This window comes from Lissotriton vulgaris, chromosome 4_1 (assembly GCF_964263255.1).
Source record: "Lissotriton vulgaris chromosome 4_1, aLisVul1.2, whole genome shotgun sequence".
Classification (NCBI taxonomy): Eukaryota; Metazoa; Chordata; class Amphibia; order Caudata; family Salamandridae; genus Lissotriton; species Lissotriton vulgaris.
Genome location: NC_141691.1, coordinates 992,718,679 through 992,740,073, shown reverse-complemented (window position 1 = coordinate 992,740,073; position 21,395 = coordinate 992,718,679). Strand labels below are relative to the sequence as shown.

General features: G+C 42.6%; 1 protein-coding gene across 2 annotated transcripts in view; it reads left to right on the top strand.

Annotated features, from left to right (window-relative positions):
• GNAL (G protein subunit alpha L) overlaps positions 1-21,395 on the top strand; it is a 928,322-nt gene that overhangs the window by 860,611 nt on the left and 46,316 nt on the right. For both annotated transcript variants that reach the window (XM_086965254.1, XM_086965255.1), the window contains exons 9-10: positions 1,916-2,036; positions 20,975-21,105. In XM_086965254.1, coding sequence (XP_086821380.1) covers positions 1,916-2,036; positions 20,975-21,105 — 252 coding nt within the window. The remainder of the gene's footprint in view (positions 1-1,915; positions 2,037-20,974; positions 21,106-21,395) is intronic.

The window sequence follows — 21,395 nt, the reverse complement described above, 5'->3', positions numbered from 1 at the left end:
AAAAGACTTTCGGAAAAAAAGCAAAGTATCTATGGCTCCACATGCTTCAGATTATGTTACTTACCCTGTAAGCATCTGTTCTTGGCATGTAGTGCTGTAGATTCAAATGCTCCCTCCATCGTCCCCGGACACCTGTGGGCGCTGCAATTTATATTCATCTTACCGTTTACTCCATTCTCATCCGTCTGCGGGAAAACAATCTAACCTGGAGTTGGTGCCCATGCTCATTGTTCTCAAGAGGATGAGTCACTCTACCTCGAGTCATGAAACACTTCTTTAAAGAAAAACAAACTGCACACATCCAAACCCAACACTAGATGGCAGAAGTATGCAAAGCATGTGAATCTACAGCACAGCATGGCAGGAACAGATGCTTACAGGGTAAGTAACATAATCCTTTGGTTGTGTTCGGTCCGGTTTTCTCATGATTGGTGGGGGATGCTACCTTAGTGGCGCACAGCTCAAGCAGATTTCTGACTCGTAGATATTGGAGGCCGTTTGGTGTCTAGCAGTTGCCGTCAGTGTTATGAGGTTGCCTGCTTGTAGCTCAGTCACGTTTGTCCCTAACATTCAGGTTCATTCCCCAGTTGGGGCCCTGTGATGGAGGGCACCAGGACAGGGTTTTTGCTGTCCAGTATGTGACGAGCATGCATCAGAGCTTGAAGGCTTTATGCTTTGGTTTCCCCTGGTGTCTCTCTGGGTGCACAGATTATTTTGCAGCGCTCTGTATGAGCCGGACTCCCAGTATGGAATGTGTTTGGGCTCTGCAGCAACAACTCGCATTGTACTGCTTTCTGTGCCCTCTGAGCACAACAGGTGACAAAGAGAAGCTAGCATAGGAGGGCCTTTTCAGTAGCTCAGTCGGTCATGTCTGCAGGGCTTCCAGCCTATATAGTACTGGTAATCTAACATTGGCCAACACACGCCTCCATGCTGCCTTTCAGGGCAGGTGGCTGCACACACCTGGTCCCCTGTCTACCAGTCATGGCTTGGCAAAGATGCTGTCTCTCTCCACCCTCAGCCAGAGACCGCAATTATGATGCGATCGGCAAATTTCGAAAGGCCACAGGCACTAGGGTCAGATTGGTAAAGCGGACACGGTGGACTGCTTTTTTTGGCAGCCTGGGGAGCATATTTGAACGGTGTCTCTGGTATTCGGATGCTGCCAGCGGCCCAGTGGGTGCCTGAGGGGCCTTTCTGGAGGCAGATGGGTGTCCATTACCTCCCTTTTACCAACGGTCGGAGTGTCACTCCCTTTCTCTCGCTGTGCCGGACCATTAATGTATACATATTGAGCAGGGGGCCAGAGCAGAAGTGGCCTCTCTTGTTTTCAGGTGTGTTTCACCAGTGTGAACTAATCCATGCATTTTTTTTTAATCTAAGTAAAGTTAAGAAAACATTCCTCCGTCAAGAGACCCCCCCCTTCTTTTTTTATAAAACTTAGCCAAAGCAGTGTTTTGTGGAAAGGCAATATGCAAATGTAGGCACGCCTGGCTCTTCAGGCCTCACAGTCCGCGATAGTCGGCACACAGATTCTGGGTTTTTCACCGCCACCGTTGCAGTATATGCAAGTCAGCCAACAGTTTGTGCTGTCTATTGGTGATTATTGGTGTGGTAGGAGGAGCAGTGATACAGAGCAGCCATCTTCCAGCTTGGCAAACTCCCCCATGTCAATTCCATATTTTCTGCATAGACACATAGAACACTTTTTGCAAATTTATATTAAGTGGAACTGATTTACTTATTTTGGAATCCACCTTAAAATCAAGTAGGTAGCTAATCCCTCCAGGGCATAGGTTGGATGGTTGTAGTTAGAAGAATCAGGAACTGTTTTTTGTGAAAAGAAAACTCAAGTGTCAAGCACCCTATTGCAATTTTTAACTCTTCTGTGTACTTTGTATTTGTTTTCACACAGATGTTACAGCTATAATATTTGTTGCGGCTAGTAGCAGTTACAACATGGTAATAAGGGAAGACAACAGCACAAACAGACTACGAGAAGCCTTGGATCTCTTCAAAAGTATCTGGAACAACAGGTAAGGGTCTGCAGCGACTAGGCAGAAGCATACAATTGCGGTTTTCAGATTATATTACAGAATGTAAGGAAAAAAATGACACTAATGCACACTAGCATTTTATGTAATCAGGACATTTTTAAGCAGGGGTTCGTCCTCAATATTAATAGAAATACGAAAATATATCAGCCTATATGCAGGATCTCCAAATGCATTGCAGGAGATTGTTTTTGTGTAAATTTCCTCATAAGCAAAACATACATATCCGAAGCATTTTTACTTTTAAAATAAAATTAATTACAATTTAGTATTGACTCTGTAAAGTAAACTTGATGGAGAAAGCCCTTGATTTAACTGCCTCCACCCTCGCTCTTCTAAAAAATAAACAACAAAAAACCCACAAAGAAATGGTGTACAAAGGCATTACCTTTTACAAGATGAATGTTGATGTGCTATTTTTCAGAATTTACCGGCCCCATACTGGCCCAAATGCACACAATTCTCACTTGGTCAACACATTATTCTAATCTACAAGGCTAGGATCCCTGAATACAGCTGGACATTTTTATTGCTAGTTTACACAAGTAGAGTCCTTTTGCAGTGCATATTCTGGCTTCATCTGAAATTTTAGAGGGTCGACTATTTTATTTTCAAGAGGTAGGAAAGTCCCGCCCACAAAAAAGTCTGGTTCCTGGGCTCTTTCAGTGACTATGTCGGCTGTCTTTGATCAGTGTCCTTATGGTGATAAGAAATCTTGGAAGCATTAACACACAGTTTGTCCAACTTATCTAAAGTTTTGCATGTCTTAGCTGCGGAGGCGGGTCTTCTGGGGGCATATTAAGGGGCAAGCTATTATATATCAAGAAGCTCACTATGTAAACAAAGCTATATAGATACATTATGAAACGTTTTGGAAATTATTAGCCTTTTCTTTTTTTTTTTAGCAAATTGTATTCTTCGTCAAGCTCGACAATCTTCTCTGAGCTAAAGAAGCAATCAGGTTGGCTGTTTGAGCCTCACAGCCAATGCTCATTGTATCCTAAGCAAACATTTTCCAAGGCTGTTCAACATATACATTTCTATAAGTATAATTAACAGTAACCATTAAACAGGTATCTAGTTATCAAATCAAACTAACACTAAAACCATGACACACCCAATGGGTGAAAATTAGGTCAACCTGTGCCTACATTGTGTGAGATAACAACCAACCAGTCCTTTCTCATCTAAAGTTCCAATGGCCTGAAAACATAGAGGTGAGCGTTGGGGGCCTGCATGTTTACATGGCCATGAGATATGTATGGCAGCATCTTTACTTTTGCACTTAAGCCCAACTAGACTTAATCTATCCATTGTAGAGCCACAGTCATTTCCTTGGTGGTGCAAAAGGGTGAACTTATTAAATGAGTCCCTTTCCGTCAATCGGTTGCTTTGGATGCCTTGATGCAAGTTCACTTGTGAACATCAGTTGTTCCGGTAAAATGGTTGACCTGAAGGAAAACATGCTCTGATCAAATGCTGGAACTGAGAGTGGTTCCTCTAGCTCCGGAGCCTTTCCATCAATAAAACCAGGTTCCGTCTTAATACAAATAATGAAACAATAAATGGATTATCTCAGGAAGCTTCTATAAACCAGAACACTACTGAGAGAAACATTTCATTGTGCCTATACAACACATTTTTTAAAGACCTTCCATACACCTGCTGGGCTATCCGATACCAAGAGAGAGAAGCTAAGCAGGCGGAAGAGGGGAGGAGCTCCATGACAGCAAGAGTATGCTAGCTCCACAAAAAAGAAGTAGTAAAGATGGACTGTTTCCCATATTTTGGGGGTCCAAGTCCAGAGCATGGACGTCACAGAATTTCTGCCAGAAAACGAGGGAAGACCACACACATTTGTGTCATGCTTTATCATCAGCAACCTCTCCCCACCCTTGTAGGATAATACCGCCAGGGCGAACTCGACTGCCAGACAGACCCTGGCAGGAGAGCGTTCTTAAATAAAAACAAATGGGTAGAGACGGTATTCAGATTAATTAAAAATACCTTGCGGTTCCCTGGTATATCACTTTTAATGGTGGGGTGGAGCTCAGGTATGTCTAAAAAACAAAATGATACAATAAATTTAATGACAATGGCTCAAATCATAACTCTTAAGCCAACATGTTTCTGCCCTAATGTGCAGCCTTAACCAGTCTGGGACATTCTTCAGGGTTCTGGATCCCTAACTTTCTCAGGCGGACTACTTGCCAAAAGACTTGAGCTAACACACAAACCAGGTGAGTTACTTGGAGGAGCACAACTGTCTGCTGAGCAAACTGTTTTCAAAGACATCTTCTCCAGTTATAAGGCCCCACACCTTCATGTTTTGCAGTTAGAAGTAAGTGTAAAAGGGCATGTGTTTACATCCAGATTTCTTAATACTGCTGGGCATACTATTTTGCTAGACTGGTCAGGAGTATTTTTGATTCACTATCTTCTTGGTGATGGTCAACCTAAAGCAACACAGTGTGGAACTTTAACTCTCAAAAGTGCAGTTCCAGTGGTGGTATCCTGACGCTGTCCTCTTGCAAGAGTCAGGCATGTGGCTTCATTGCAGGCTAGCACTCTGGTCCAGAATTGTCGACACCAGCATGCCCCATAGCTTTCTATTACTGAGCTTCACCATCTGGCTTTTCAATACCTGCAGTATGGATATTTGCATCTGCCTTCCGTTTGCAGGTGCATCCCGATGGAAGGACTGGTGTCTTCCATGAGAATAATGTCTGCCCTCAAGTGGAAAATTATGCATTTCATATCTGAAGAAGCAGAGAAATCCCATAACATACCAAAATGATACAGTATGATCCTTATTTTCTTTATTTGTCCAAATATGACATTCGCTATAAAAAGTATGTTTAACTAATATTACTGGTGACCTCAGATAAACTTAAACACTTCTTGGCATCAGGAATCTTACTGAAACAGAAATCTACTAAGAATTTTAATACGTTTGGTTACTAAGGAGCTAAGCAGGTTCCTTTATTCATCCAACTTTCCTTATCCATTGTAGGCTGGTTTCTGTCCAGCCCACAGTACAGAAGCAGTGATGCAGGACATGCATCTGCGCTAGTTCTCCTAATTTCGATTAACAATGCGATTCTGCTGAAACGTCTGAAAGCAGCTGGTCTATCAGGTCAGGCTTTTAAGTTGAATATCCTCCCCTCTAGGATGCCACTTACAGAAAGTGCAGCTTGGTTTATTTTCTTCTTCTGAGACCCATGTCATGTGTGGGGGCCCCCCAGGACTCAGCATTTTCTTCTATGATTTTGAATGTTTACATCCGTCCGTTGATCTTAGCAGCGGCTAGTCAGCAGATTCTAGAACTATGCTGATGAGACTCAGCTCAACTTCCAGCTTTACTGCCCTATCCCACCAGAAATGTCTATTTACCCTGCATTCATTAGGAACTGGATGGGCGGTAACTCCCTGTTATGACAGAGCTGGTTATTCTCAATTACAGGACAGATCTCTGAGCCAACTCCGGCACTCTGGCATCTGCCAAGAGCCTGGACGTTCTGGTAGACAATTAACTGTCCATGATCCCTCATATCAAGGCAGTCATGGCAAAGTGGTTTGGCCTATTGAAATGCATCAGGCAGAATAATCGGTATAGAGTATTCGCCTGCATGGTTAGTCCCTTCTGGCACTGTGAAACTTATTTCGATTGAGTGGAAGCAACTTGACATTTGCTGTTAGATAGCATTTTATAATCTTCAAAAATATTTTATTTAACTTCTGTACTGTAGCATGGAATCTGTGTTTTCCGTATTTATGTGAATATCATTGGATTACGTCTCTGCCTGATGAGTGCCTCTATTTTGTGCTTCAGCAACAAAAGCAAATTCTTAATTGCAACAAACCCCTCCAGGGGAAGGCTAACACAAATTCAACACTCCTTCAAAGATCTATAATCCACTGCATTTCTGGAACTTGTCTAAGTGAGCAAGCCAGCTGGCTGCCCCTCTGACCATTGTCTACCTCAAATCTTCAAAAGCATTATTTAAGAACGTCAGTAGCCCTCCCAATCCGAACACTTCTCAACAACTCCTTAACCATAGGAGCTTTCCCAGGAAAATTAAAAAGGCATACATATTCCTGTTAATAAAAAAAATTACCTGGACGCTCAAGACCTGGACAACTACAGACCTATAGCAAACGGGCCGTTCCTGGGTAAATGTATAGAAAGAGCAACCTTTGCCCAAATGTCACAATTCTTTGAAGATAATTCCCTATTTTAAGACTTCCAAACTGGATTCAGTCTGGGAAGAAGCACTGAATCAGCCTTAATCTCAATCTGGGAGAACCCTAAAACAAAGTAGACCAGAACAAAATTGCGGCCCTTTTTCTCTTGGAGCTTATGATGGTCCAGTTGATTATGAGATTCATGACACACTAAGCCAAAGACTCAAGAAAGCCAGAATAGAGGGCACAGCTCTCGATTGAATCATATCCTTCCTACAGTAGAACAAATATCCATATTCCTCAAAACCATACAGCATCAAAGCAGGAGTCTCTCAAGAATCAATCATCTTGCCCATGCTTTTCAACATCTACATGAAATCATTACTGGATCTGATCATATGTTTTGACTTCATCTGTTATAACTACTCAGATGACCCGCAGATACTTCTAAACTTAGGAAGTTCAAAGGATATTGGAACATCCAAAATCTTCAGTTGTCTCCGGGCCGTTGACCAGTGGATGATATGGAGACACCTCAAATGAATGCGTCCGAAACTCAAATACTCACCTGGGAAGAGAAAATGTACGACCATCTATGCGCCCTGACTGACTATCTAGGATCACCTCCAAAAATGTGTGTGATGGTACTTCTAAGTTACCATGAACGCCAAGCTGTCAGTGAATGCCCAAATGTATATGGTAGATAAATCAAGCTTTCTTACAATGGAAATGCTGTGGCATTTGTTCCCACACCTAAGATTCTCCATAAGTTCTAAGTGGCATTTTCCCTTGTCCTATTAAAATGCCCAGCCCTCCTTACCGGGTCTCTTAGGGGCCCTGAGGACCACCATCCCCAGTGCCAATATTTAATTTTTAGGGAGGTGAGTGTGTGCCCTTCAAACTCAAGCCGTTGATCAGCTGCAGAGACCCCATTGCCTGGGACCGGATAGACCTGCAGTGTCCCAGGGACCCCCTCACTGCATAGTAGAATGGGGCATACACTGCCAACACTCTCCCATGCAAGGAACACAACTTTGATCCTGCCCAGGCGAGACCACAGCAAAATGCTACTCTCGGCTGGGCGGGAGAAAGGTTAATGAGCCGGCTTGCGCCATCACCACAATGGGTGCTGGCAGGAAAGGGGACAGGAGCTCCTCCCTTGGCCCCAGACATTTCAAGGACATGTGGATGCCCCAGGTGACTAAAAATGCTGACTCCTGTCAGCACCCAGTATAGGTGCTGTGGGGGCCTCCTGGCCCACCACGCATCCCTCAGTTATTTAGCCCGATATGGGTGCCCCGGATGGGCACCAGGGTACCCACTTCTAATAAAATAAAGTGACAGTTCTATCAGGCACCCGAGATGGGAGTTGGTGACAGGATTTGTCTATGCTTGAGTGCATCCTTGCAGGGGGACATCTTGTTTGACGACGTAATCCGGCCACTCCTGGCTAGGAGGACTGCACCGCCATGGATGAAACAAGTTGGCTGCTTCGTACACATTGTCTGTACTTGAGGTGCAGAAAGACAGATTTATGAAAACTAAACCAGTTTTCTTTGTCTGAAGCTCACTGGAGAGTATTAATTGTGCATATATTTGTGCTGTTATGACGGAATCCACTGGAGGCAGTAATTGTGGAGTGATAGATCTACGAGTCCCAGAACACTGTGCTGATTTTGACACACCAGAGGGCGATAAAAGTAATTAATCAAGGGACTCGTACTTTCACTTTTCTCTGTCTAAACGCAAGCACGTTGCCCGTGAACAAGAAGCAGGAGCTTTGAAACACTTTGGGCCTTTATTTTATTTGGACATTGCAATGCCTGTTTCTTAAGAATAAAGAATGCAGCCACAAATGACAGGATTCGTCTGTCCTTGAGTGCGTCCTTGCAGGAGGGCATCTTTTTTGACTATATATATATATATATATATATTACCTACTGGCGGTCGCCAGTAGGTAGTTATAGTTAGGATTTTTTTCAATGTTAAATCTCAAAATTCTATTTGGAATAACTTTGGCACCGGTTGACGAATCTGCCTGAAAATTTCCTGAAAATGGCCTCGCGGAGCTCCGGTCCTTCCCTGAAAGTTTGGGGGGGATACGTCATGCGGGGGCCGAGATAAAAGGGGGGTCCCAAAACGCATTTTCCCCATGTTAATTTCCATAGGGCGGTCAATTTCACTTTTAGCCCGAACGGCTGAATGGATTTACACCAAACTTGGCAAAATTGTAGGGACTGGTAGCCCGATGTGCCTTTGCTATGTCTCAAGATATGTGCTCCAGTGGATTTTGAGTAATTAAGGTTCAAAAAAATATATATATCTATAGGCGCTCTCCGGTGCGCGCACTTGAGTGCGCTCCCGGCGCGACACGCGACTTGCGCGCAGAAAGCTGATTGGCTCTTGGGTGTCTGTAAACATTCTAAACAGTCTGGAGCGGCCGCCATCTTGTGTCTCGGTAAAATCGAGACACAAGGGGTTTGAAAAAAAAAGGGGCAAATGACCATAAGGGGGAAGAGTAGACCCCCTCTGACCCCCTAGGTTTGATGTAGGGACTAAAATAGGGTCCTGCAGGGCATTAAAAAAAAAAATTCGTTTTGCGCGGGGGAAGCGCATGGTACGCGCACCGGCGAAGCACGGGGAAAATCCAGGACCATATTTATGAAGGCCTTGCGCTGTTAGTTTTGCGCCTCCTGTGCGTCAATTTTTGTGACGCACCAGCGGTGTAAAAAAATGCGCATTGTTATGCAATATTTAAAAAGTGACGCATCTATCTAGATGTGTCACTTTTTAAATATAGTGCAACGAGGCACATTTTATTACACTGCTGGTGTTATGCGTCACTTTTCTGTGCGCACTCCTTATGACATTCTAGATGTGTCATATTTAATGTATGACGAATCATGTTGCAAGGAGTTACAGATACGTCAGTATTTCTGACATATCTGTAAACATAAAAGTGATGCGAGGCAGGTGCAAGATTTTGACGCAACAGCATCCTAAAAGTGACGCAGAGAAATCTTATAGATTTCAGTACGTCGTTATTACCAAGCTTTTTGCGGGGGAATGCCCCCTTTGCATACATTATACCTGACGCAGAAATAATGTGGCGCAGAGTTTTAAAAAGTGACCCATGTACCTAGATGCGTCACTTTTTAAAAATAGCGTCAGGTATAATGCATGCAGAGAGGGTGTTCTCCCGCAAAAAGCTTTGTAATAGCGACGCAGTGAAATCTTTGAGATTTCACTGCGTCAGTTTTAGGATGCTGTTGCGTCAAAATCTTGTGCCTGCTTTACAGCAGGTGTTAGACTGAGGCAAGACCTTTCACATGCTGCTTTCCCCATTTGAAAGGACACATTACTGGAGTTGCGTCACTTTTGTGACGCACTCCAGCAATGCGTTACTTCGAATGTCATAAGGAGTGCGCACAGAAAAGTGACGCATCGCACCAGTGGTGTAAAAAAATGTGCCTCGTTGCGTTATATTTAAAAAGTGATGTATCTAGGTAGATGGGTCACTTTTTAAAATCAAGCGCCACATTATATCTGCGTGAGGTATAATGCATGCAGAGGGGGTGTTCCCCCACTAAAAGCTTTGTAATAGCGACGCAGTGAAATGTTTGAGATTTCACTGCGTCACTTTTAGGATGCTGTTGCATCCTTTAAATATAGTGCAACGAGGCACATTTTATTACACTGCTGGTGTGATGCGTCACTTTTCTGTCCACAGTCCTTATGACATTCCAGATGTGTCATATTTAATGTATGACGAATCATGTTGCAAGGAGTTACAGATACGTCAGTATTTCTGACATATCTGTAAACATAAAAGTGATGCGAGGCCGGCGCAAGATTTTGACGCAACAGCATCCTAAAAGTGACGCAGAGAAATCTCATAGATTTCAGTACGTCGTTATTACCAAGCTTTTTGCGAGGGATTGCCCCCTCTGCATACATTATACCTGATGCAGATACAATATGGCGCAGAGTTTTAAAAAGTGACCCATGTACCTAGATGCGTCACTTTTTAAAAAATAGTGTCAGGTATAATGCATGCAGAGGGGGTGTTCCTTGCAAAAAGCTTGGTAATAATGACGCAGTGCGTCACTTTTAGGATGCTGTTGCGCCAAAATCTTGCGCCTGCTTCACAGCAAACCTTTCACATGGTGCTTTTTCCATGTGAAAGGACACATTACTGGAGTTGCGTCACTTTTGTGACGCACTCCTGCAATGCGTTACTTTTGTGTTTACAGATATGTCAGAAATACTGACATATCTGTAACTCCTTGCGAATTGATTAGTCATATATTAAATATGACATATCTGGAATGTCATAAGGAGTGCGTCCAGAAAAGTGACGCATCGCTGTTTTCACGTAGCGATGCGTCACTTTTCAGAAATGAGGCCTCCAGTTTATTCACTGTGTCATAACTTTCTTTTCTAACACTCACCTTCTTTCATTCCTCCTACTTCACTTCCTTTCACCTCTCATACCTTTCTGTTCTTTCTTACTCATTCTCCTTTCAATTATCAATGCACTATATTTCACTTACTCTTCATTTTTTAAGATTATAGCTCTTTGATGAGAATTGGAGGTAGTTCTGAAAAGAACTTTTGGTTTTCTTCTTTTAACTGAACAGGAACAAAAACAGGGAATAGAAACTGCTCAACAGGAGCAAAAAGAAAAGAAAAAAATTAGGGGTGGGAAGGGCAGTGATGGTTCTCCAATGCCCGAACCATGAGCAGGACACTTTGCTCCCCATAGGTGAGGAGTTGATTGCAGTATCTGCATCTGACGACCCCATGGTTAAATGCAGGTTGAATGTTTGCTACCTGCCCCTGTGATTGTTCTCTTCCAGAAGAAGTTGCTCCTCCTGTTGATGTAGAGGCCCCATCTCTGGGAACCTCTTGTGCCAGAGCCCTGACACTTTCCCGGGCAAAATTCTGGGGGTGCCTCCTCTCCACATGGCGAATCATGGTGAAGTTGCCAAAAGAGTATTTTTTTGGGGGGTTACCCCGTGACAGGACCTGTTTGCAGATCCTGCACTCTACTTTTGGTGCATTCACCTTCTTCTGGTCTGCTGGAAACTTAAAAAATTTCCAGATGAAATGTTCTTTGACCTTCGGCTGAGGAGGCTCTTCATCAATGAAATCATTGGAGTCATCTTCACTGCTGGATGGTCTGGCAGCCATGATGAATCCAGGAATATGGAGCAGCAAAAAAGGCAGGTCTTTCAGTCACAAAAGTGAAAGAAGAAGTGAAGGAAATGGGTGGGGATTTCATTCATTGTAAAAAAAAACTGTTAGCAACCAATGAAAAGTGTTATTTTAGGGTCACATGACCCGACGCGTTTACGCTGCGCGCTCCGGAGCACTTCCGGTGCGTTTACGCAGCGCGATCGTAGGCGCTTCCGGGGCGCAAACGTGGCGCGATCGTAGGCGCTTTTGCGTGCGTTTATGCGCCGCGCACGTAGGCGCTTCCGAGGGCACTTACGTTGCGCGCCGAAGTGACGTCATCAATCTTTTATAGAAATGCATAATCATTTTCCTTATTAAAAAAAACAAATTTTATTTGTATGGTACGAAATGTTTTGCATTATTATTAACTTTTCATTCATATTTTTTTTCACGAACGACAGTTGCGCTCTGGGTGCGCTTTCAGATGAGCTCTCGGAAAAGCTTACCGGAGAGCTTAGCTGAAAGCTTCCCGGAGCGCGCACCCAGAGCGCAAAAGAAAAAAATTATATAAAAAAAATGAATACTTAAAAAAAAACAGCAAATTGTAAAAAAAAAAAAAGGTTAGAAACTCGATATTCAAAGGAATTAGCATTTAAAAAAACTATGAAATTCACTGAAAAAACCATAGGTTTCACACCAGTTATAGTTAGGAATTAGCATTTAAAAAACCTATTAAATTCACTGAAAAAACCATAGGTTTCACATCAGTTATAGTTAGCTGGAAATTTTACTGATATAAAACCATTGAAATTCCCACGTTATAGTTAGATGGACTCACTATAACTTGCGCGTGCAATGCACTGCTGATGATGTCTTATTAAGCCAGTTAACCAATCAATTTTTAAAAACCATCCATTTAGACAATTAAGTAAACATTTATTCTTCCATCAACTTTTACATATACATATATAAAATATATTTATTTTTCAGAAAGACACACATTCACTGGATGGTGTCATCAGTGATGTCATGAGTGATGTCACTGACCATGTCATGAGTGATGTAATATGTGATGTCATCAGCAGTGCATTGCACGCGCAAGTTATAGTGAGTCCATCTAACTATAACGTGGGAATTTCAATGGTTTTATATCAGTAAAATTTCCAGCTAACTATAACTGATGTGAAACCTATGGTTTTTTCAGTGAATATATATATATATATATATATATATATATATATATATATATATATATATATATATATATATATATATATATATATATATATATATACCACACTGCTCCTTCGTTTAGAAAGAAGAACGGGCGCACTCCTTTTGCATTTTCTCCACAATTCCATTTATTTAAAGCCAAGAAAAGAAAAGCATTTGATCAACGCGTTTCAATGCCCCCAGCATCTTGTTCACGATCAACTTCCTGCATTTTTTTTCTCTCATATTTAAGGCGGTCACATGCTAGTTTCATCATTTCCTAGCTGCGCTGCTAAGCATTATGGTAATTGTAGTTTTAAATAAAACCCTAATTTTGGGACACAGGTCATCATAGTTCATTAGAAAACAGTCATCTTGTTTTTTTAGGGTTACATTAATTTTCCCCTTCCTTATTTCAGCAAACAGTTTTGTATCCCTCCAGTGGGATTTGTTATTTCTTGTTAGCAGTTACTCCACTGCAAATTGTTATTCTTTTTTGGATTGCAATAGTTTCCCAATTGTTGTTCCTTCATGAGTTTATTAGTCCCTCATTATTTGTCCATAATGTTCCTAATTACAAATGAATGTATAACTCCTCCGATTGGTTGAGGCCGTACGAATTTAATGTTCTGAAATTTATTATGTGGCGTGACTCTTTCCGTCTTAAGGTTTTTTTCCCGGTCCCCTCCCCGGATGTTTTTGGGGATTGTCTCAATGCCAAAGAATTTTAGTTTCAGCCAGTCTCCATTGTGTGCCTGCTCCATATGCTTGGCGACGGCATTTGTGCGATCTTTGTGTGTCGTTGCTCTTGCGTGTTCCATAATGCGTTTCTTTAATTCTCCCTTTGTACTTCCCACGTACATGAGTGGGCATGGACATTCTATTCCATATACAGTGAATTCAGTTTTGCAAGTGATTAGTTGGCGTATTTTCCATGTTTTGTTGTTTGGTAATTTTACCTCTTTGGTTGTTTTTGCAATCTGGCACATTTTACATCCGTGACACTTTATAAAACCAGTGGTTTTGAGCCAATCCTTCTTATTGTCTTTTTTGGTTTTGCAATGACTGTGAATGAGCAGATCTTTCAAGTTTGGGGCTCTCCTGTAGGTAACCGTTGGGTGTTTTCCCACTATTTTGCCAACTGTCTCATCCAAGTGTAATATCTTCCAATTTTTCCTCAGGATATTTACAAACACTTTGCTGCCTTCTGCGAAATCTGTAATTAACCTGATCGGTTCTTGTTTGTCTCCATTTTCAGTTTGTCTTCTGAGGCATTCCGCTCTAGATTTTGCATTTGCCCTCCTCCAGCACTGTTCTACATTTTCGTGATTGTATTTCCGATTTTTGAATCTTCTTTTTGTGTCAGTGCTGTGTCTTTCCCATTCCGTTTCCTCACTGCATATACGTCTTATACGGAGAAACTCCCCGTATGGGATGCTGGTAATTAGTGAACTCTGATGAAAACTTGTGGCTTCCAGCGTGGCATTTGTTGCTGTTAATTTTCAGTGCAGGGTTGTTTGGATCTGGTTGTCCTTAATATATATATATATGTGTCAAGGAAAGATATTCCTTGATTGCTGATTTCATAGGTCAAGTTAATCCCTGTCATTTTGCCATTGATGGATGTATGGTATTCCTTGAATTCCTCTGTGGAGCCATCCCAGATGATTAACAAATCGTCAATAAATCTTATCCAGCACATAATTTTGCTGGTCATGTTGTCATTCTCAGGTGCCCATGCAATTTCCTTTTCCCAGTATCCCATCGTTAGACATGCATAGTTTGGGCTAAAAGAAAAACCCATGGCGGTTCCATTCTTTTGCCGGTATAGTTCTTCTCCAAACAGGAAAATATTTTGCGATAAACACATTAAGATCATTTCCTGCAGCATCTGATTATGATTCCGGTATTTGATATTCCTGTCCTGTAAGAAATAATTGCAAGCCTTCAAGCCAATTTCATTGTTAATGTTAGTATATAAGGATATGACATCCATTGTTACAAGTTGATAGCCCTCTTGCCAAGGTGTATCCTGCAATTTTCTTAATAGGTCGTTCGTGTCTTGGATGTAAGAATTCAATTGTGTGACATATGGTTTTAGAAAATAGTCCAGTCCAGTGTTATTGGTTTCTTGTGAATTCCTCTATATTCCTCTCTTTGGAGAGATTCTCCTTCTATCTTGGCCCATTGTATTACCTCTTCCTCCCAAACTCCTTTTCTCAGGGCTCCATGAGACTCCATGAGACAATCTTTTGGCCATTATTAGGGAAGGGTCAGTGAACCAGCGCAGCACTTTTTCTTTTCATGGCAGGGGGGATAATCCTAGCAAGCATATTTCTACCTTAGACCACGTGGGTCTACAAGCATGATAAACTGTCAGTAACTTCTCACCAGTACTCATGTAAGGAGGGGCAGGACCATAACATATGAATCAGATCGGCTTTAGGCAGGTGGCATCGATGGCAATTGGATAAGGCAAGTGGAGACATTGTGTGGACCTTATACGGCGTCAGATATGCTTTATGTAACAGGGCCAGCTGTATAAATTTGAATTGTACATTTCGGGATACACATTTAGGATAGTCAAGGACTGCTGCCCATTCCTTGTCTGGGAACGCATGCATGATATCCGCCAACCCTTTTTGACGGAGGGGCAAGAGTGAGATTTCGAAATGTTTTTCTTAGTCCTCTGTAGAGCCATCTAACCAAATGACTCCCATGGCCCGTTATGTATAGTGCCTGCAATAACTGGAATGTTCGGGGCTCGCACAGTTCAACAAGCTAATATTTATGGACAAAATGTAAAATTCTGGCGTGAGTCAGAAATAGTGTATTGGTACCCTATTAGTGCATACTAATTCAGCAAGGGGCATTACATTTCTGTCAGTGAATAATCCCATAATTGTGATTCCCTCCATCTCCCATGGCGCCAACCTGTAAGCAGTTAAAGGGCCGTATGGTGTCAGGAGACAGCATAGGGGTGGGTTTGGGGCATATGGAGTGGGTGTGTTAGTGTACCTCAACACAAGCTTGCAGTAATGCATCACCATTTGGAGCAACACAGAGACATCTTTCGGTCTCCATGGTACTGTGGAAAGCAGCGTCTGCAGTGTCCAAGCTGTAGCTGTGCAGGAGTATAACCAATTTCAGATAGGTTATGCCCAGCAAGCCAATATGCCAGCCATTGCAATTGGCCGACAATGCTGTATACCTTGAAATCCGGGGCACCCATTCTCCCTTTGGTCGTGGGAAGCTGAAATTTGAGAGTCTAAACCTACGACACCCAGCCCCTTCTATCAATTTTATCAATAAGGAGTTTAACATTAAAAAAAACCATGCCGGGACCACCACTGGAAGATTAACAAAGTAGTACAGGAGCCTTGGTAACATCACTATTTTTCCTATTGCAAGGCGTCCTGCCGTGCACAGTAGTAATTTAATCCAAAAGGCCACCTGCAATTTTAATGAATTAATGGCATGGAGTAGATTCCCATCTAGTATGCCGCACGTGTTCCTGTAAAACTGAATTCCCAGATATTTAAAGGTGTTGGGTTCGACTCTGAGCTGCTCGGTCTCAAAGTGTAGGGTGGATAAACGATGTGTATCATAAAAGAAATATGCTAAGGACTTTGAGGCATTCAAATGGAGTCCCGGTAAAAAAACAAATTGATGTAATAGTGACTCCAATGCATTTAGATCTGTCCCTAGATCCCATAAATAGAGGAACATATCGTCGGCATACAATGACACTGAGTGGGTAGTTGGACCTATTGGAATACCACATGTGGTCATTGTTAAAAGTAAGTGGTGTGCCTAGGGTTCCAGTGCCAGTACAAATAGGAGAGGGGATAGGTGACATCCCGGACGTGTCCCTCGAGATATATTATATGCGGGGATATATTTTGTGCCCAGACTTCGCACATGCCGTTGGTGAGGTATGTAATAATTCTACCTAACGACAATACGTGGGGGATCCCAAATTTCCTCAGCACCGCCATCATGTATTGCCAGCTCAATGAATCAAAGGCTTGACAAATTTCCAATGATAAGCATCCCGCCTGAGGATGGAAATTCTAGCAGTCTTTCTAGCGCTCACCTGATAGGCACTATTGTCCTAGTCCGGGCAGACATGACAGCAATGTACTATGTACAAAAACAGGGGCAGACACACTGTCTCCAACTGTCACGCCTCTCTCAAGCCATTTGGAATTGGGAAATCCATCACAGGATTAATCTTCTGGAAGAACACCTTCCAGGGGTAAACAATCGGATGCTGACCTCCTTAGCAGACATAGACACCAAATATACGAGTGGGAAATGAATCCCCAAGTTCTTCTTTCATACTTTCAACAATGGGAATTCCCACAAATAGACTTGTTTGTCACAGCCGAAAACGCAAAATGCCCAAACTTCGGCTCCAGGTTCCCACACCCATTCTCAAAGGGTAATGCCCTATGGATGAACTGGTCAGGGATAGTTGCCTACACTTTTCCACCTCTCCCTCTCATTCTGAATTTAGTTCGGAAGCTCAGACAAACATCGCTCACACTAATTCTAGTAGCTCTCACATGGGCCCATCAACCATGGTACACCACCCTTTTGGAGCTGTCTCTGGTTCCACGTCAAAAGCTGCACCTCCCCTCCAGCCTCGTCACACAGAACCATGGAGAAATCAGACATCCAAATCTTAAAGAATTGAATTTAGCAATCTGGCTCCTGAAGTCATAGAATTTGGTTATTTAAATCTACCACCAGACTGTATGAATATTCAAAAAGAAGTGAGAAAGCCTACCACTAGAGCTTGCTACACAGCAAAGTGGAAAAGATGTGTTGTCTACTGCAATAACAACAAAATAAACCTGATAGATGCTTCTATGCAAAACATTATTTGTTGACTGTTAAACTTACCCCAAACTGGACTAGCATATACATCTATTCATTTGCACCTCACAGCAGTTGCCGCATATTTGCAGAACAGGCAATATTTATCACTATTCAGAGTTCCAGTGATCAAAGCCTTCATGGAAGGCTTGAAAAGGGTAATACCACCAAGGATGTCTCCTGCCCTCTATGAAATCTTAACATAGTTCTTCCAAGGCTCATGGGTCCACCTTTTGAACCATTGCACAAATGCCTGTTGCAGTTTATCTCAAGGAAAGTTGCTTTCCTCATCGCGATCACCTCATTAAGGAGAGTTGGTGTGCTACAGGCATTAACATTTGAGGAACACTTCTTTCAGCTACACAAAGACAGGGAAGTTCGCTACACCGACCCAAAATTACTCCCAAAAGTAGTTTCTGCTTTTCCTGTAAACCAATCAGCTGAGTTACCTGTGTTTTGTCCTCAACCTTATTCTGTAGCAGAACGCGCTCTTCACACTCTTGACGTAAAAAGAGCCTTATTGTACTACATAGATAGGAAAAAAGACTTTCGGAAAACAAAACAACTGTTTGTTGCATTTGCTCCACCTCACAAAGTCAATCCCATTTCTAAATCTCGTATTGCAAGATGGATTGTTCAATGCATTCAAACATACTACGCTAAAGCTAAACGGGCTTTATCCATAACCCCTAAAGTGCATTTCACTCACAAAATAGGGGCTTCTGTGGCCTTTTTAGGTAACATTCCTCTAGCTGACATATGTAAGGCATCTACATGGTCTACACTACACACATTTACCAAACACCATTGTGTAGATGTTAGCACGTCAACAAACTAATGTAGGCCAAGCAGTACTTAAAACACAATTTCAAACAACTGCAATATCTACAGGTTAGCCACCGCTTTGGGAGTATACTGCTTTGCAGTCTATGTATAGCATATGTGTATCTACAGCACATATGCCTCAAACGGATAATGTTACTTACCCAGTAAGCATCTGTTCTTGGCATGTAGAGCTGTAGATTCACATGTGCTCACCTGCCTCCCTGGGTACCTGTTGTTGTTGCAGTTCTTAATTATACATTCATATGCATGGACATCTGTATACTACACTTACTTACTCCATGATCACCCTCTTTCGGGACAACAATCTAATAATGGAGTCGATGACCATGCGCACTATCATTGAAAGGAGGAGTCACCTTACCTCGTGACTAGGAAAGACTTCTTTAAAGAAAAACTACTTTCAAACATCCCGACCCAACATTAGATGGCAGCAGTATGCAAAGCATGTGAATAACACACACTTACACACACACACACTCTCTCTGTATGTATACTTCGACATTCCAAACTGTGCTTCTCAGGGTACGGAGAGAAGGTTGTTGTTATACATGTGTCATAGTACATTGAACTGTGCTTCCTGGTAAAAGCGTTTGCATTAATCTAAGGGGGAAAAACTTTGTATATCACACCACAAGATATATGTGTATGACAGACAATGTGGAGGAGTGTGGGTCAATGGTTAGAGCGGCAGACCTTGATGCAGAGTTCTGGCCAGGGACCAGGGTTCGATTCCCGCCTCGGCGGGTCTCTGGCGCATAAATTCCTCTGACCGGATATTCTCGCCTCAGTGCCTATTCTAATCATGGGTCCCACGCTGCAACTCTGGGCAATAGCTTGCTTAATCTCCACAAAGGCCCCGGGGTAGCTGTGCACTATACAAGTACAACACATTTACATTTACATTTTACAATGTAAATATTGCTGCTTCTGTGTAAATATGGCTGTGTGTACGGATATATCTAGAGAGGTTTATTCAACAAACACTAAATGCCACTTGAAAATATGTATGTATAGGTTCATTTCAGTTTTGTTAAATAAAAAAATAAAAATTCTATTCCTTGGAATCTTTGTTCCATCCCTGCTCTCTCTGACTCACCCCAAATCTTTCTGACTGCTATGAACTCACAAATTTCCTTTTCAAATTTCCCCCTCGGTTTTAGCCAATGCAGCTAACTAACAGGCACATGTCCGCTGATCCCAATAACAACTTACTAAATCCCCTATTTCAATCAATTTCCATCATCTTATCCCTACTCAAAACACTACTAAACACACAAGAACTCAAGAGCAGAAACTTACCACAACTAGTCCTCAGGAAAACACATATAACAAATTTACTATTTAACTCTATTCTTGGGTTCCAGAGTAGCGTGCTGCTTGCTCAAAGCATTACAACATCTCGCCAGGGGTAGTAGTTGGTGTGTAAATACAATCACACAGATATCCTACTTGGAGGTTTCTTCTCACTCTCTGCTGGTGGCAGCACGGTCCAGTGATTGGAACTCCATACCACCAGAGGAACCTCAGTAAGCGTCTGCCACACCCTTCTTCTGGCCTGGCTTCTTTTCATCTCTCTGGTGGCTTTGAAACCGGTCAGGCAGGCTGCCCCATATTTTCACCTCTAATCAAAGAGTAATTTGCCTTCACCTTCATTGACCTGGCTCTCAGTTGGAGCCTGGTTTAGAGTCAACAATCCACAGACCAGTATGTGGGACCGAATGGGAGTCATTGCACACTGGTACTGCCTGGCACACCCTCATTTGTACAATCATGTTGTATGCAGGGACATTTTGCCTGATTATGGGGATGTGCTCTCCCCAGTGCAGGAACATACTCTTGACAGATCGCACTTGTCTGGGCAGAGCACATCCGATAAAGAGAGACGTGGTTTGAAACCATTGCACCATACGTCACTACCAGTGAACCTGGCCTTATTTTGAAGAGCGCGCTTGGACCCCCATTTGTGGTCGCAGAGTATGACTGCACTTGCAAGAACGGAGCCCTATCCAGGGGCGACCTCTGGTGTGGGGGCAGGAGGAAAAGGGGTGCCACCGCATATGTGTTAGACTATCAGTCCATCTCCCAGCAGCTTCTCTGTGCCCACATCTGAAATATGTCAGTAGCCCAAAACCCTACCCTCTTTTGCAGAGAGGCACACTCATGCAAGTCAAGGAATTTCCTCAAGGGATCTTGCCGACACAATCCATATTACAGAAGGAGCCATGCAAGAGTCTGCGACCCCCTTGGAGGTGCAAAACGCAGACGCAAACTTGTTTCGCTTCGAGGTGCTATAATGTAGTACTGCCCATGTGTTTCACTCAGTCATTAGCTAAGGTGCCTTTTACCCTTGTGTGTTCCTGGTTTACCCCGCTCTTGTGGCAACTTGATAACTTCATAAGTTGTGGAATGACGTTTTTCTTACCTTGATAGCTATGTTTGTCCCCAAAAACTTCTGCGAGGAAACTAGTTTACACATTATGTTGAATATTGTCTTTAGATTGTGCATAGTGTTTTGCAACTTCGGTAAAATGTTGACACAACACATAGTTGAACATTTAAAGTGCAACTTTCTTACTTAAGCGTACCCTGCATGTACTGAGGATGCTTTTTCTTCACAGGTGGTTACGGACCATTTCTATCATCTTGTTCTTGAACAAACAGGACATGTTAGCGGAAAAGGTTTTGGCAGGGAAATCTAAAATAGAAGACTACTTTCCTGAATATGTGCGCTACACTGTACCGGAGGATGGTAAGCCGTTACATTTTTCTTAAGAGGATTAAAGTATTGCGAATGGTGAAAATTACCCGAATTTCAGAAAACATCGAAACCTGCTCCTAATAATGCCATGCTTGTTTGCACCCTCTCAAACAGTCTGCTTTGCTTCTTAACCGTTTGTCTGCAGGATACATCGGGTCTCTTATCACGAATTAGCCCTTCGAAGATGGGATCGTGTACATTATAGACCAAAATAAGTTGCACCCCATGACATATAACCTATTCGTGGCTGTTACTCTGCCAGCACTGAAGCAGGCAGTTAG